At 41.0% G+C, this 17,951-nt stretch overlaps 1 protein-coding gene across 47 annotated transcripts in view; it reads right to left on the bottom strand.

The window, feature by feature from the left end:
• Positions 1 to 17,951, bottom strand: part of TASOR2 (transcription activation suppressor family member 2) — a 99,673-nt gene that overhangs the window by 1,646 nt on the left and 80,076 nt on the right. For all 47 annotated transcript variants that reach the window (XR_011535162.1, XM_070601932.1, XM_070601898.1 and 44 more), the window contains 6 exons: positions 16,406 to 16,835; positions 8,716 to 12,603; positions 5,246 to 5,371; positions 4,380 to 4,533; positions 3,238 to 3,343; positions 376 to 557 (listed from right to left, as the gene is read on the bottom strand). Coding sequence is in view for 46 of the 47 variants with exons in the window: in XM_070601932.1 (XP_070458033.1) it covers positions 376 to 557; positions 3,238 to 3,343; positions 4,380 to 4,533; positions 5,246 to 5,371; positions 8,716 to 12,603; positions 16,406 to 16,835 (4,886 nt within the window). In the remaining variant the exon portion in view is untranslated. The remainder of the gene's footprint in view (positions 1 to 375; positions 558 to 3,237; positions 3,344 to 4,379; positions 4,534 to 5,245; positions 5,372 to 8,715; positions 12,604 to 16,405; positions 16,836 to 17,951) is intronic.

Genomic DNA, 17,951 nt, shown 5'->3' on the forward strand with positions numbered 1-17,951 from the left:
TTGGGGAGATAAAGCAGGAAAAAAACCCCCAAAAAACCAGTGACCAGTGACAACTACAGTCATTCCCTAAATAAGTTTACAAGGCTTGGTTAAGATTCATATGAAACATTAAAAGTCAGAGGTAAGTATAAAATTAAATAAATACTTGTAGGAGATGATCAAACTTAACTGAAAAATTATGGGACAAAACGCACAAGACCTCTGCCCTGGCCTTATGCGCTTCTGTCAACACACACACCAGGCCAAAAGTTTATTCTTGGCCCCCAGTGGTCGGATACCCTACATATCCAATGAGTCCACTGGAAGGACATTCCTAGAGTTGACCTGTTTTATATTAACGACGAAAATTAGGGAGAACTAAGGCTGTGAATTTACCTGTTAGGAAAACGGCAAACCTGGCATGGATGCGCTGAATTTGCAGGTTTAGCAGACATTTCAAATGTTCTGCTTTTGTTGACGATCGAGAGTCACACTGGTGATAATGAAGCAATTCAATGATATTTACACTCTGGTATGATTTCAATATTAAGTTCTTCTTATGTGCAACTGAATCCACTCTGGAAAATACATAGAAATGTTAAGTTTAGATTCAGTGTAAGTTTGTGAAAGTTTATTTTTTTACTGTACCTTAATTTTCAGTTGTTTCCTACCTAGACTTTGTTTTGTGTTCACTATAGACTCTTAGTTTAACCACTTTTTGTTACAACACACAAACTTGTATGAGATACTTTTTCGCGACACACTTGGCTTCCTAGACATCACTGCCCTGTTGAGTTCCCTCAAAATAGTACAAGTGTACCTACTCCTTTTGTAAATACAGTTTTAAAAAAATATGGGCTTCATTCCAAGCAAGAGGGACATCTACACAGTGATCTACTACCACTTCCAGCGCCCCTGGCAAGCCTTTCGTTAATTTCCAGTGGACCTCTTATGGCATTCTTTCTTTGTATCGCAACGCTATGGTTCCAAATCTTTTAAGTCTCTTCAAAACTTCTATACTTATACTTTTTGGTCAGATAATCACCAACTTCATTAAAATTATGTAGCAGCTAGGAGTCTCTTAATTTCTCACCTCCCTTTAAATTTTGTTACTAGTTTTTTCCTTCCTCACCGTCAGCAGAACATGTTCCACTTTTAAACGTCTTTACCTGCTCCTGACTCCATCTCCCCAGTCTTCTCCATCACTCACATTCTCTCTCCTGCTTCACCAAAATCATACATATTCCCACTACTCTAGTGACAAGCACCAGTCACATCGTGATGATCAGTGTCCTTCCAGGCTTTATCCTTTGTATATATAAATTTATGTGACTGGCATCATACTGTATGTAGTTTTAAGATCCCAAATATTCCTTATTACTCTGAGTAGGAACTTTATGCGCTTCTACTTACTGTGTTTTGTGTGACAAAGATTATTTTGCATACATTTAAAAAGTTATATATCTACTTAGTCCATATATCTATTTTTTATATTTGCTGTAGAGATGAATCTGAGGCTGGTTTTGTAGTTACTGATAACCACCTATGGCTCTAAAATCTTTGTAAAAATACTGGTTTTTAAAAGCTCAGGTTTCTTTTTGGTTTTAGTTTTGGATAAATTCCCCCTAAATGTCAAAGGATATGATGAGTTTTCTGGTGAGTTCTCATTATGCCAGAATAGTATGACTTAAAGAGCGTATTACAGTGCCAACAGTGATAAATGGTAACTATTTCTGCTTACCCCAAGTCCTACGAATGCTAAGTTAATTTATCCTTACTAATTTTATAGGAGCGTGGTGGCCCCTCCGAGCTTTCATTTGCTTCTCTAATCTTCCTGAAGCTGAACTTCTGTAAGTGCTGGTTACCTCTCTCCTTGTGACCTCCCGGTCACGGCCTTTGACCGCCATCGCTCCTTTGAGCCCTCCTTCCTCCTAGACTGGCAGCCCTTGGTTCTGCTCCTACTTTGCTCTTCCCTTTCCTCCTGGACTGGTCCCTCTCCTAAGTACAAGCCTTTCCTGGACTTCTGTTCTTAGCTGTCTTTCCTTTGAAGATCTCAGGCTTCCACCAGTTCAGCTGTCTTCAGGCCTCAGTCAGTCTGCCTTTTGAGAAGGCAGTCCGATGAGACAGAAAATCACTGTCAGTCTGGAGATGAACGGTATGGGGCTGAAGCCCAGCTTCACTACTTGGTCTTCTTCCGACCTGGGTCAGGTCTGTCATCCTCTGTGCTTCAACTTGCACCTCATTAGAGTGGGTTTTACTGTCTACTTCCTACGTATGAAGTTAGAAAGTGAGAATCGACGTAAAACACCTCAAAGAGCCAGAAACATTCCAGAGATGGCCTGTCAAATCTCTCTTCCCTGTCTGTCTCCGAGCTCCAGAGCCCTTTCCACTCATGGCAGGTCTTTGATACGGAAGAGCCACTGCAGGCCCCAGGTCTCTTCAGCCAAGGACTCAAAGAAAAAAAATTTTCTTTTAAAAAACCCTAGCTGTACATGTAAGGAGATTTGCCTCTAGTCTATTGTTTAAAGGTAAAATTAAAGTTACATTCTGGTCTCAATTTTTGCATCCTCATAACTGTGGCAACTTAAAATATGAATAAATATCCCAAAGAGCATTAATGCGGCGAGCCCATAGTTCAATTTACTTTTCACAGTTCATGGTAGTAGAGCCTGAACGGGACTATACGGACGTTTTAGGACTCCTACATCTGACGTCTTTACTTCTGGTCTAGAGAAGTGCTACTCCAAGTATGTGCCTCAAGCTTTTTTTTTTTTTAAGATTCTATTTTTCCTTTTTCTCCCCAAATCCCCCCAGTACATAGTTGTGTATTTTTAGTTGTGGGTGCTTCTAGTTGTGGCATGTGGGACGCTGCCTCAGCGTGGCCGGAGTGAGTGGTGCCATGTCTGCGCCCAGGATCCAAACCGGTGAAACCCTGGGCTGCCACAGTGGAGCACGCGAACTTAGCCACTCGGCCACGGGGCCAGCCCCATCAAACTCTTGATTACAGTTACAACACACAGTTCCTTCAGTGAAAGCCCTACTACAAAAACAAAATCCTCAAAACAGTGAACAGACCGAAACCCTGTGTTTAGTGGGATTCCAGCACAAACTTACTCTGTTGCAGCACTTAAAGTAACACTAGTCCAGCACACTGAACACGTCAGCGTGTGAATTGCGTTGGTATCGCGCCCTCCTCCCAGGAAAGGGGGAAGGAAGAATCCCCCACACCAAAGGCCTCACCTTACATAAAGGTCTTACCTGACATCTTCCTTGAGTTTTTTATTTTCTCTGTAGTGAAGCAACCACTTCCATCTTCCATTTCCATTTAGTTTCTCCAGGATTTTGACAATTTCCTTTAGTTGAACTACAGAAGAGAAGAAGTTTGGCAAGGGAAGATGTGTTTTAGGGTTTTTGGCTTGTCTAGTCAAAGCCCACTAAGTATTACTTGTAAAAAGTAAGACCCCATGTTTGAGTGTATACCACTATTGCCACTTAACCCCATACTGCATTTCAAAGATACAGCAACGTATGGTCCCTGAACTCCTACCTCAAGTCCTGCCTACTCCTGCTACAGTAGGAGAGAAGCGTGAGGAGATGAGAACACTGTAGTTACCAACGAGGAAAGCTGTGAATGTGTATACATCACGTGGATGGAACAAAAGGAGGGGGTCCAGTTGCAAAAGAGAAAAGACAGGTCTAGGTTTCTAAATACAGAATCTACAGATATTTTTCAACTCCAGTGTTCATGCAGAATTCATGTTTGTTGAGGTCTGCCCTCCTCATCTCATCTAGAAGTGGGGTCCACATTGAGCTCTACGGTGCTGTCAGAGGCACGGCAGGTTCTGACCATACAGAGAAGAGTCGGCCTCTGTGCTCTAACACTGTTCTATGTCAGTTCAGTACCCTGAGGAATAAATTATACATGAGTTGTCTACGCAGATAATTAACACTTTTAGTAGCTATTTCTTAGATTTTCAGGATATCAACAAGATTGTAAGGGTGATTTTAGATTTTCAGGATATCAAGATGGCAGGGGTGATTCTAAACAAAAAAATTAAGAGAGAGCTGACTTCATTTGGCAAGTGAATGAGTCAAATATAACAAAATGTCAAATTTGTATGAACAGGAGTTTAGCTGCACTGAGAGGGAGGAACTTAGAAGTAGGTTTGGTGGTGAAGATAAGAAGTTAAAAGAGGTTAACAGCATGCGCATGGGTGATGAGAATTACATCCAACTATACAAAGAGTGCTTAGCATACCACAGGCAAAAATTAGGCCCTCAATAGGTGGTGACTGATACTAATTTCTTTTTGATGAAATAGTATTTGGGTCACTGGGTGAGGAGAAATTTGATTTCACTGGATTTCAAAGAAACAAACAAGAGGAAAATAAAAGACCAACCTAATGTTAAAGTTTCTAATATTTTGTCATCTGATACCACAAAGCCTCCTGTCCGAAATAGCTCTTGGTAGGTGTAATCGAGAACATCTTCCGGGCTGTCTACTCCAGCGAAGATGACGCTGGGAAAATGCTTCAGCTTCAGCAAAGAAGGTATCTGTTCAACATAAAAGGACCCCCAGTGAACACAGGTTCAGTAGGTCACTTTTGTCCCTTTTATCCAAAGGATGAAGTTAGCTCATTACAACGTGGTCTCCATAACTTCAAAGGTTGGAGATAGTGAGTGAAAGAAGAGCTGCCTGAGGTCTGGGGCCCTGTAACGTAACAGGCAGGTGACAAGCTCAGATGAGCATTCCCTGTCTACAGCGTCGGGTCGGCTGGGCGCTGTGAGGTGCAGTTTCTGCCTCCCCACAGCAGGACTGTCTGCCCAGCCTGTGCCTGTAAGTTAGATCTTACTGCAACAAGCAATTACTTTTGTTCAACTAATAGGTAAATATCATAACAAAGAGTTATGAAAATGTTCTCAAGTCCTTTTAAAGCAAGATTTGTTTTAAATCTTAGATATCAAGAGATGCAGATTTCTATCAGGTGAGAAAATTTACCAATTATCTCCACTCTTCATAGTTCTCCTTTAGTTACTCTGAAAATTTTCTTAACTCTGTCAAACATAATTTGCCCTATAAATACCTTGGTAATAGTACAATATCCTAAAGGACATTATTTTGACCCCGTTATCTTCCCACTTAGATTCAATGCTAATATTGTTTAACTTCTTCCCTAATAAAAAAGGCAACGATGAGTCTGATAATTATAGAATAATAAAATGTCTGAAATACATTTCTTTGTAAGAAAGATATTTCCAAACCTACTTGATGCACATGTGAAGATATATCTTCATTTCTGATGATGACTATTAATGTATCATTTTCTCTGTGAAAAGCTTGACAGAAATGCTGAGGTTCAATTTCTGTATGGCCTCCTTTCCTCAGAATATTCTGAAAGATTTACAAATAGCCGTTACTAGAAAAAGGATACTTGCAAAGAACCACTTTTATAGTTTACTAAAAATATCAAAAAGCACATCTTATTTACTAAATTATATTCTAACAAGGCAACATAAATGGCAGTGTGTCTTATTTCTAAATGAGCTTTCACGTATAAAAGAAATGATTTCCGGGTATCACTAACAACTGGATTTAGAGGTTTATTTCAAGGCAAAGCACAGATACGATTTCTTTTAACAAAGAGCCCACTAAAATATCTAAATATAAATCTTTAACCCTCACTTATTTTACCAGTAAACTATTTGAATGAATACATTTTCTGATATGTTCAACACGTTCCGTCAAATCCCGCGGAGTTCTGAGCTACTGTCACGCACTCTGAATTTCGACAGTGCTTAGTGACCTCACAGATCTGTGTCAGCTTACAAATAAATGGGGCCCCGCGTCCCCAGGACTGACTGCTGCAGGCCTCTGACCCAGCATGGCTTTCTGAGCTTCTACAAACATTTTGCTCTTGACAGTACTTCTTTCTCAAGTTTATTTTATAATGTGCCCGTGTTCCTTACTAATTCCAATCATGGATTTATCATGTGACACTTTCACCATGTGACACACACTCTGGACTTAACACATGACTTCTGAGAAGGGTTGACATTTTAAGCGAACTCTGAAACAATCTAGTTGAGCATTCAGAAGTAAGAAACACACACTAGTCCAGCAGTCCATACCTTGTTCAAGAGGTTAGCATCACTTTCTTAAGAAAAGCGTCCCTGACCCCTTCTAGGCCTACTGCCCTCAAAACAAGGTCAAAGCACCTGCACCATGACCCTTACCACAGTTTTAATTTTACATTTATTTGTGTGTTTCTTGTCCCATTAGACTGTCAGGATCATGACAAAAAGGCAACATTCCCCTCCCTGCACACAGTGAGGCTCTAAAACAGACTGAGGGACTGCTGGCGTCTGACCCGGCTCCCGCTGCGAGTGTCGGGGGGGGGCTGCGGGAGGTGGTGTTTCAGGCGCGGCTTTGGGTGGGTGCTCCAGGTGGTGAAGCGGGGCTGGCAAGCCTAGGGTTGAGCTGTAGGCCAGGAGTGTGATACATGGGGTGGAGGAGTAAGCCAAGCAGTGGACACATTCAGGGTCATGGGAGCCAGCTTCCTGACAGCTGGAGAAGGGGGCGGCAACCCTGGCAAAGGCGGCTAGGATAAACCTGGTGGCGCTGGATTAAGTTGGGGATAAGGACACACCTGTTCTTGTTTTTTTTTTTTTGTTTTTCTTTTTTTTTGGAGGAAGATTAGCCCTCAGCTAACTACTGCCAGTCCTCCTCTTTTTGCTGAGGAAGCCTGGCTCTGAGCTAACATCCGTGCCCATCTTCCTCTAGTTTATACGTGGGACGCCTACCACAGCATGGCTGCCAAGCAGTGCCATGTCTGCACCCGGGATCCGAACCAGCGAACCCCAGGCCGCCGAGAAGCGGAACATGCGAACTTAACCGCTGCGCCACCGGGCCGGTCCCACCTGTTCTTGTTTTTAAACATAAATGTAGACACAGATGTGTGTGTGCGTGTGTATGTATACACATAATACATTTCCTGGCTCTGTTTACTGGGAGGACCTAGATGCAGTGACATCCAGTGGCACCAAGTTCATCCACTGCCCAGATCTTGATTCCAAATGCTCTTCTCCACTAAAAAGAACCACAGCTCCAAGTCAAGGCCAGGGCAGGGAATATACGAGATTGGCTTATACTATCATGTTGCACCACAAAGGAAGGAAGTGTCCAAAGAATTATGGGGACTTGTCAAAAGGACACAGAAGCCAGCTTTATTACAGGGACTCCCACTGGCTGGGCCTGGGACAATCTGAGCATTAAAAGAAAGAAAGAAGGACCAAATAGTAACTGAATAAAATGATATGGAACATGGGTCCACAATGATATAAATGAATGAATGAATAAACAACAAATGGGAGAGAAGGGAAAGTTCTATCTTACAGTAGAATGCCAACAAATAAATGTAGAAGGAATGATGGAAGCAGAATACCACCATTTAGCAACCACCACAGTATTAACTGATCCAGGCAGGAATCATCAATGGATGTTAAGACCGGTGGATGAAAGTCTAATGAGGAATAGGATATTTACATATCCTATTGTATCTTCCCACTTATTAATAACCACATGTTTATCAATTAACTTTACACTGGAGGAACCATCTTAACGAACTGAAAAAGTTAATATGCCAGGAACAAGACACATCAACATCGTGTGCCTCCTGAGATGATGCACTGAGAAGAGAGCATCATATCTGGGTATTCTTGCCTAAAATGCATAAATCATGTGGAAACAACAGATAAACACAAACTGAAAGAAATGCTATCAAATAACTGGCCTATAGTCTTCAAAACTGTCAAAAGTCACAAAAGATAAGGAATGACAGAGGAACTATTCCAGACTGACAGAAGCTGAAAAGAGACACGACAAGCAAACATAACGCGGTGCCGGACCAACGGTGGGGTCTGTGGATTGGACGAGCTACTGCATTCATGCACGTCCTGACTTTTGGGGTTGTGCTGTGAGCAGACAGAAGGCGGCTCCTTCCTCAGGTCATACACTCATAATTGTGTAGGAAGGGGTACTAGGACATCATGTCTGCAACATATTTTCAAATGGTTCAGAAATGTTAACAGCAGGGTATCTGGGTGAAGGTTACCATTTCTGCAACCTTTATGTAAATCAGAAGTTATATTTCAACTTAATAAAAAGAGAGAGAATGCTCTTTTCCCAAAATAGGAGAGAAATAAATTCTGAGAGGATAAAATGAGGAAGCTAATGGTAAATCAAGACAGATTCTGGCTCCTACCAAGTTAGAATTTTACCATGGTTACATCATTTAAATTTAAGGACCATGTTCTCACACCAGAACGTCAATTATCCTAACATTCAAATTTAAAAAATACATCCCAAACCAAAAGAGGTTCCCCTCAACTATCCACACTAATGGAGGAAGAGAGGTAATAATTTTTTAAAAATCTGGATTTTACCTTTGGAATATGTGTTTACATTTGAATATGAGTATGTCTACATTGGTAACTGTGAAAATTAGTCACTGCACTAATTCTGGAACATTACACAAACCTTCAAATAGAGTACAAACAGCAGATCCTGTAGCTTAATGTTTGGTATGCAGATAAAGACCAAGCTGTGAAACTCAAATACCAATTCCTATCATGGCTTCCTTCTGAAGCCAAGAATGCTAAATCTATTACTTCTAAAATAAATTAAAAGTAGATGGCAATCAAAATAATATAAACTGTAAGAAAAATCTGACACTTTACCTTTGTTCTTACGAAGAACGACTTGTCTTCTGTCTCAATAAGGTAGAAGAGGAAGGTACTTTTACAAGCCTCTTTCACAACACTTTTTAGTTTCATATGCAAACTGGTACACAGGTCTGTAATCACATCCTCATAGGAGGCTGACCTTCTTGGGAAAGAGGAATACATCTCTTGAGATGTGGCTTCCCCAGAAGCAACATTTGGCTCTTTCCCTTGGACAACAACTTGGTTGCTGTTCATCATCACCTTGTTAAATTCAGCATACTCATTGAGAATAAGTGAGATATCGTTCCGTGATTCTTTCAAAGTACTGTTATATTTCAGTTTGTTGAGGTGGAATGAAACAGTCTGATTTCTTTCAGAATTTGTAAGATGATTTGTACTGTGACCACATGTCTCCTTCCAAAAGGAAGAAGTGTCCAAATTGCTGGGCGTGTGGCCTCTTGTGTACTGACTCTGTTGTTTGGTGTCTGAGTGCACGACTGTTACCACAAGGGGACTTCTGCTCCGGGATGCAGGATATAGAACTGGGGACTCAGAGAGTTTTGTCAAAGGGAAAGCTCCAGCAGTGATTTGGAAAGGTGACTCCTTCAGAAAGATGTTGGTGGAAGACGCGGAATGCTGAGAATCTCCATTCTTTACAATCTGTTTTAGTTTATGTGCAAAGCGGAGATACTCCAGATCTAAAGTCTTCTGGGTGAGGTCGTCTGCCGCCTGGCAAGTATTTGCCCAGGAGTTGAGCAAGTCACACTGCGCAGCAAAGCCAGGCTGCCTCCTCAGGCTCTGCGATGTCCCTGTGGTCTCGTTGAGCTCTCTTGTCACAGTAAAGTTAGCGTAAGTCCTGGGGATCCCATGCAGATCTCTGATTTGGACATAACGCGGCACACACTTATCTTCTTTCTTTAATCCAACAGACCAGTTTCTGGGAGGAATGCTTGCCTCCAACCCGGAAACCTGGTTAGAGTAGCCCCAATCTTCATTATCACTATTGTTTAGACCCAGGAAAGAGTCATAATCATCTTTTGAAGCACCTTCTCTTTTCTTGGTGTGACTACATCGCAAAGTGCGGGAATCTTCCATGTCTAATTTGGGATTTCTACAGTCACCAAAAGAGTCGTGATCGGAGTCTCCAGAAAGTGGTTCATAATGGATGTCAGAATTCATAATAGGTGTCACACTGATCTCCATGTCTCCACCCAGGGTTTCAGAGGCCTCCGTGGCCCTAAGCCCCTCACCAGCCCTCTTATTTTCCAAATGCTCTTTAGAGACTCCACAAACAAGAGGGGCACAAGATTTGGGAACAAAGGAAGCAGAAGGCTCCTTAGTGGCATTTTCACTAGAGACAGCTATCTTTTGGTAAGATTCAGCATGTAAATACATGGGAAAAAGACCACCATTCAGCAGATCCTTGGTTTCACATGCTGACATATCTTGCAGCACGTGGATTTTCTGTTTGTCTTTTGGAGATGTGGCGTTCAATTGAGAGCCAACACCTCCTAGATCTATGGTTTTTTCATGTAATTCAGCTTCAGTGTCACTATTCTTAAGCAAACTAGCCATTCTGACTACTGATATCTCCTGTGTTTGAAACCCTGTCTCTGCACTTAGGGATCCTGTCCGATGGGTTGACGCAGCGCTGGCTGAGGAACAGGTGAGTTCGGGGCTCTCTGAGTACACGTGTGCCTGCGTAACACCGGCTCCATCAACCGAATCGGAGCTCAAGGACTTCACCTGCATGTAATTGCCTTCACCTGTTTTCAAATCACTGCTAAAGAGACTTTTCTTAGTGCCTTCGGGGCTCGTCTGCTGTTTTAACACCACGTTCACTAAACCACTTGGAGCAGTTGCAGAAACAAACGTGTCAGCCAAATGCATATTTTCCATAATCTTTCCAGGACTAAATGGAGGCTCACTGGTCTCCAAGACAAGATGATTTAAGTCCGAATTTCTGTTCTCTACACTAATTGGCTGCACTCGATTTCCTGATGTTACCAGTTTTTCTAGAGAAGGCTTGAAGTCATCTCTGTATCTGGCAGCGGAGGCAGGCTGATCTAACTCTCTATCACAGTGTGGCACTTTTTCTGAGAAAGAGAAACCTTCACTGTGCTCACTTGGGACAACCTCCTCAGTTACCTTACCAGGAAGGGTGAAATGTCTCTCTCTTCTTCCTGGGTGATTATTTAATAATACTAGAGGTATTTCAGCAGAAAGTTGCATCTGTTGTACCTGAGTTAAGTTAGCCTGTCCCACTGGATTGGTAGGACCAACAAAAGAATTTTCTTTTTCAGCTATGGCCAAATCTACTGACTCAATCTGGGAGAATTTGTCACTTTTCTCACACTGTGTATCATGAAGTTTTAAACTACACAGAGACAAAGCCTGAGACGGCTGTGTTTCTTCAGCTGGTACTAGGGGGTCAGGACTAGAAGCTGGTGACACTTCTTCAATTAAAGAACCAAAGGGAAAGTCTGAGCTAACATTAACTTCCTCTGCAATCTCAAGGGCACAAGTTTCTTTAGGAAGTATTAAAGTAACTGTTGGTAAATGATCATCTTTTCTCTCCTTATTTTCTAATGGCTTCTCTGACACTGTAGGATATGCTGATGTATAATTAGTAGAATTCACTTCTCTGTTTTCTACAAAAGTCGCCTCTTCTGGCTCAATTATTTCTTCAGTCGTATCCTGAAGATCTAACTTTGATAATGGGGCCCCCTCCCGGTGCTCTATTTCACCAGCTGGCATTTCTTCTCTGGGACTTGTAGGTGGTGAGATTGTGAGAGTTAGGTCAATGTCAGAATCTTCCTCTGACAACTCTAGGCTGACCTCCTCTCTATTCAGAGATAGGCTGGTTTGTTTGGTAAATGTTGAATTAAATGACTCAAAATTCATATTTTCACTGTTTAGACCACTCTTGTCATTCTTTAGTTCTAAAGAGCCATCTGATATACTACCTACTGATGGAATGTAGTTAAGTGAATAATTTTTTTCCAAGGTGGCAGAGGCTGATGCTGAGGCTACTTCTCCAACGTGTGATGGCTCTATAATCTCTTCTGAAGATAAGCTAGAGAGACTCTGAGACTGCAGACAAAATTCTTGAGAGAGTTTCATTTCTTCTTTGGGTAACGAACAATTAGAACTTTTAACTAATGATAATGCTTCCGTTACCACTGAATTATCAGATGGCGATGAAGAGCCTGGAACAGGAATCTCTTTCTGTAATGAAGACATTTCTTTAGCAAATGTCTCTCTATTTCCTGAGGAGGCACAAAGGTACTTAGTGCCTTTTTGTCCTGACATTGCAAGAGATGGAATGTCCCTAAGACCTTGTGTTTGTGCCTTTTCAAATGTGGATACAGGATGTCTAGGACTTGTAGGAGGTGATATTTGTTTAATCGACTCCATATTAAAGGCTGTAGGTTTATCAGCTCTATTTACAACTTCTGGATGTATTGGGACATAGGCATTTTTTTCAAAAGTGAGAGTAACTGGCTCCAGATTAATCATTACATACCCCACATCAGCCTTCCTTTCTAATGAAGGCTGACATTCTGTGTTTATGGAGCTGCCATGCTGGATAAGGCCCTGTAAAGTACCTGGTTTTGTCTGCATTGTTGCATGAAAAATATCAACTTTGCTTTCAAGGGTGCTGTACAAAGACTTCTGACAAATCAATGACTGCTTGCTGATTCCATCATAAGTCTTGGTGAATGTGGTTTGTGTAACAGTATCATTGTAAGAAGTCACTCTTGGGCTATCAAGTGCCTCAAAAGTTTTCTCTTCACCAGAAATAGAAGGTCCATTAGTTTGGGTACTTCCAATACCAGAAAGCACAAGATTAGAAGTCTCTGGTTTATCTGATGATTCTTGTTCGGCTTTCCCCCCAATTATCTGAAATTACAAAAGTTAAAAAAAAAGAAGTCAAACAGATTGCTTTTTAAATATTTACACATGGGAAGAACGGAATAGACAAGGATTAATTTTAGTTTGTTCTTTTGAATCGTCTAGTCTATACCAAAGGGCAGGGATCAAGAAAATCTTTCTCTTTTTAAATATGTTTAAAATAGCCCCAAAATAGGAATCTGTTTTCTTTAAATATACACACAGATGAGAGCTCCAAACTTTCTAAATTGCACAGGCCATTTTTTTAAGGGACTTTTGAGAAGAAAAGTGGCTAGACCAGTGACAATTTAAAGTCCTGAAAATGAAGCCTGTTTGCTAAATAGCATCACTTAATTCAGAAATGCGGCACTAGAGAAAAAGTACTCAATTAATTTTAATTGTTTTTAGTAAGATTAAAAGATATTTTTTAAAACAAAGAATAACTTATTTTAAACACCAGCTTTCAATTAGACTATAAATACATTGTTATCTGGAACTTTCCCATGAGGAAGCAGTAATTACTCTCTCTTACACTCAGAATACACTGATTAGTAGTTTTCCCAAGGTATCAATCTCCATTCTGGTAAATAAAGGTCCCTTACCCTTTAGCTATCTTCTTTGTTTATAACTGGAGATAATCCCTCTCTCATTATAATACCTCCTATTGGACAGAGTAATAGAAAACACAGTACAGTTTGCATTAATAACCTAAACCAAAGGGACTGATATAAACACTAACAGGAAGGACTTAGGTTAAACATTAGCAGAAACACCTCTGGACAATTTTGATAATCTCATAAACAGGTTGGCGGTGGTGGTTTTTTTTTTAAAGGTTAAAACATGGTCTTGTGCAGAATATGGTAAAATGGAGTGATCATATGATTGACCATACACCTGTAATTTTTTTTTTCCCTTTTTCTCCCCAAAACCCCCCGGTACATAGTTGTATATTCTTCGTTGTGGCTCCTTCTAGTTGTGGCATGTGGGACACTGCCTCAGTGTGGTTTGATGAGCAGTGCCATGTCCGCGCCCAGGATTCGAACCAAGGAAACACTGGGCTGCCTGCACCAGAGCGAGCGAACTTAACCACTCGGCCACGGGGCCAGCCCCGACACCTGTAATTTTTAGAACATTATGGTCACAGATTTCCTGCCACGTCTTGAGGAAATCACATTAGAAGTCAGAACCTGTGTTTCAAATCTCTTGTTAAAAACCAAAGAAAGACACTGACCCAAGTAACTGGCAAGGTGGAGCCGAGACTGAGAGTTTTAAGAGGATGTGAGTGGCGAGACACAAAGCATAGAAAAGTCTTGATGGTAAGAGTCATTCTGAGGACTTTCCGGGGACCTTCTCAATCATGCCGTGGCTGCTAATGCTTGGCCTCAGTCCCAAACCTCACCATACCTGTGGTCTTAGTGAAACGCAAATTGTGAAAATCTTCATACATTTATACTAATGTTTTTCTACTACAGGTGAAGTGTAATGTTTCTAAAATACAGTCTGATCATTGAAAAACAGCTGCTAAATTAAACACACTCCTAAAAGCAACATGCTACTGGTTTCCAAAGACTGTTGTGCTGGAATCGCTTCACATCCTAGTTTGTCCACTTGTGGAGTAACGGAGTGTGGTATAGCACTTGTGTGTGCGCCTTTAAAGTACAGGCACAGCATCCAAGAAGATGATGGAAACTTTTTAAGTATATGCTATAGACATTGTTAGGAATCATTAATCTTAGTAGTCTTTCTACTTCTTAATACTGTATTTCAGGTTTGCAAAAAATCATTCCTAAAACTAGTACTGATGTTAATCATGTATTACCACAAAAAAAAAATACTTAAAAGAAACTAGTATATATATAGGTAGCAACCAAAATCTGCCTGACTAAACTATGAATATTTTCTTATTCTAAGGTAGCGACTCTTAACTGGATTTTAGGTTTCTCTCTGAGAATCAGATGAGATTTATGAACCCATCCTCAGGAAAAAAAAAATACATATGTAACATATGTGTATGTATATATATAGGTATATACAGTCATGCGCGACATTACGTTTTGGTCAACAGTGGGCCACATATATGATGGTGGTCCCATAGGTTAGTACTACATAGGTGTATAATAGGCTATACTATCTAGGTTTGTGTAAGTACACTCTTTGATGCTCACACAATGACAAAATCACCTAATGAAGCATTTCTCAAAACGTATCCCTGTCATTAAGCGATGTGTGACTATATATACATACACGTACACAGAATTTGATATTGAGAAACATTCAGATTGTCTAGATTTGAACCTTCGCTTGACAATTTACTAACTATGTGACTTCAGGCAATTTCCATACTTCTCTATGCCTCAGTTTCCTCACCTAGAAGGTGGGGAGGAATGGGCCTTACCTCACTGGGTTGTGTGGGCATTAAGTGAGTGAATTTGAGTGAAGTGCTCAGACTACCACCTGGCCCAGCACCCCGTCAGTCTTCATTTTGATGATTAAGATGAGCACCTCGAGACATTCACAGAGCCTCTGAGGCTCACCCCTGGACCTGCAAATTCCTAAGTAACCCCAGGTATAGAAACAAAGGCACTGTAGGCGCCCAAACTCATGCCAAATTATTCTGGAATAAATCTAGGCCAAAAGCTTAAAAAGGGCAGGTAATTGTCAATCCATTTACTTGGAATTTTGATACAATTTTTTTTGTTTTGAGGAAGATTAGCCCTGAGCTCACTGCTGCCAATCTTCCTTTTTTGATGAGGAAGACTGGCCCTGAGCTAACATGCATGCCCATCTTCCTCTACTTTATATGTGGGATGCCTAACACAGCATGGCTTGCCAAGTGGTGCCACGTCTGCACCTAGGATCCGAACTGGTGAATCCTGGGCCGCCAAAGCAGAACATGCGCACTTAACCACTGTGCCACTGGGCCGGCCCCTTGATACAATTTTTTAATTTGCTCCAGTTAAAATTTTATTATCTAGCCTGGCTGAACATCAGTTGAGAACAATGGAATGAAACAAAGTGTATTTTCCATATTTATAAATGGTTATGTACAGACCTATGAGAGGTCTGGCATTTTATTTACTGTTCCAGTATTTGTTTCAAAAAATAATTTTAATATATTTAAGTTTATTTAAAGGTTTATCAAAGATTTCTAATATTACCATATTTGATCCTTAAACACTATTGTAGGTAAGACATAACAAGTATTATTCACCTCTTTTAAAAGATAAGAAACTAAGCGCAGAGAGAACAAGTAATTTACCCCAAATTATACAACTAATAAGTGACACAATTATGGCTGGCTCCCAGATCATCTGACCCTATGACTTTTGTCTACTTCTGCTTCTTCAGTCAGGATGGTAGATAAGCTTCATCTGCAGATAATTCAGAGCGACACTCACAAAAATGAAGTTTTTGGCATTATGATCCTTTACATACTAGAGGATCCACTTTCCTAAAAGAAACCAATGGCTTTTTTTTTTTCTCATTTTAGGAAGATTAGCTCTGAGCTAACATCTGCTGCCAATCCTCCTCTTTTTGCTGAGGAAAACTGGCCCTGAGCTAAAATCTGTGCCCATCTTCTTCCACTTTATATGTGGGACGCCTACCACAACATGACTTGGCAAGTGGTGCCATGTCTGCACCCGGGATCCGAAGTGGGAACCCCAGGCTGTCGAAGCGGAACGTGCGCACTTAACCGCTGTGCCACCGGGCTGGCCCTCAATGGCTTCTTTTGAATGTGAGTTTTGCCTACAAAAAAATAAAAATGTCTTCAAAAACAATCTTAGCATTTATAGTATTCAGCTTTACTTACCTCTTTCTTAGAGGAGTAGATGAAATTCCGGCTTTCTGGGGTATCTGGACCACCCTCTCTTGAAAAAATTTCTTTCTGTTCATTCTGCACCCAGAGTTCCAGGCCTCTTGCAGACGGTGGTTTCATAAAAGGAAGCACGGAGCTAGTGTCAGGGAAGGACACTTCAGCAGGATGATCTCTGGGAGTTTCCTTAGTCTCCAGCAGAGGGTCTACAGAACAGCTTTCCGCATTGGGGGACTCCTCAATTTCACTGAATTCAAACGATTCTAATGTGCTGTTTATAGACACATACTTGGCTGGGTTGCTGTGTTCCACCACTTTGCGGGATGATCGTATGACCTTGTTTTGATTGCTGTAGAACAGAGCTACCCACATATGAAGTAAAAGCTTAACTTCTTCCACGTTATCAGGTAAATCAGTGTTCCAGGGCCTGAGATTTTTAAAGAAAGAACAAGCAAAAATTATTGAAAATGATTAATTTTAGTTATTTTATCATAAGTGCCTTTATTATTAACTTTAGTTTTTGTGTTTTTATTTTAAAAATTACACAAACATGAAACAATGAATAAGATAAAAAAGAAGTTTATGCAACAAATAATTACAATGAATCTAATCCACTCATTTTATAGAGAGAGAGAAGGGAACTGAAAATCAGAACTTTCAGTGACTTCTTTCAAATCACAAAACCTGTAAGTGGTAGAACCACGATCGGAACATCGGTCTCCCGACTCCTAGTCTAGGATTTTTCTTTCATACTACACAAACTCTCTCTGGACACAACATAATTATTATGTGACGAATGGTTTCAGCAACTACCCAAATCCTCATCTCCTTGCTTTTGTAAGTCTGGCCGACTCGTCTGTTTTCTATTTTTGCATCTCTCTTTCAATAGTTGGGAAAGTCTGAAGATTAAAATATTTCTGTGGGCAAATCAGCAGAACTACTATACTACTTTCAGATTACAATTCTAGCAAATCTCCTGAAACCGTAAGGGGAGACACAAAACATTTCTGTCCACACGCCAGGCAAAAGGAGAGCACGGAGCTGGAGTGGGCCGAGTCAGATTCAGGTGAAGGAAATGACCCTCATGGTTAGGTGGGAATGCAAGTGTACGCTCTTTTGAGTGTGAGCTCCTAACTGGAGCAAGGAAAGAAGTCTAATACGATTTAGCCACTCGTGTGAAATATTCCACTAACAGGTAGCTGAATGTCATTTCACACAACTAATGCTTCCTGCAAATGGTAAGGTTACCATTTATCAGTATGTGCCAGTCACCGTGCAAAACCCAAATGGACGTTAACAACCTCATAATGTAGCTATCACTAAACCCATACTGAAAAGTGTTACCCACAGACTGTCATCCTCCATTGGCATCATCTGGAAGTTTGTTAGAACTGTAGCCCCAGGCCCCATCCCCAACAAACCAGAATCAGCAGTTCAGAGGCCTAGATGAGCCGTGCACACAGTAGAGACTGAGCAGCAGTGTCCTGAAGGACAGGAACGTCCAGGTCACAGAAGCTAGGAAGTGGGAGAGCCTAGATTCAAA

Source organism: Equus przewalskii, chromosome 30 (assembly GCF_037783145.1).
Source record: "Equus przewalskii isolate Varuska chromosome 30, EquPr2, whole genome shotgun sequence".
NCBI classification, from domain to species: domain Eukaryota; kingdom Metazoa; phylum Chordata; class Mammalia; order Perissodactyla; family Equidae; genus Equus; species Equus przewalskii.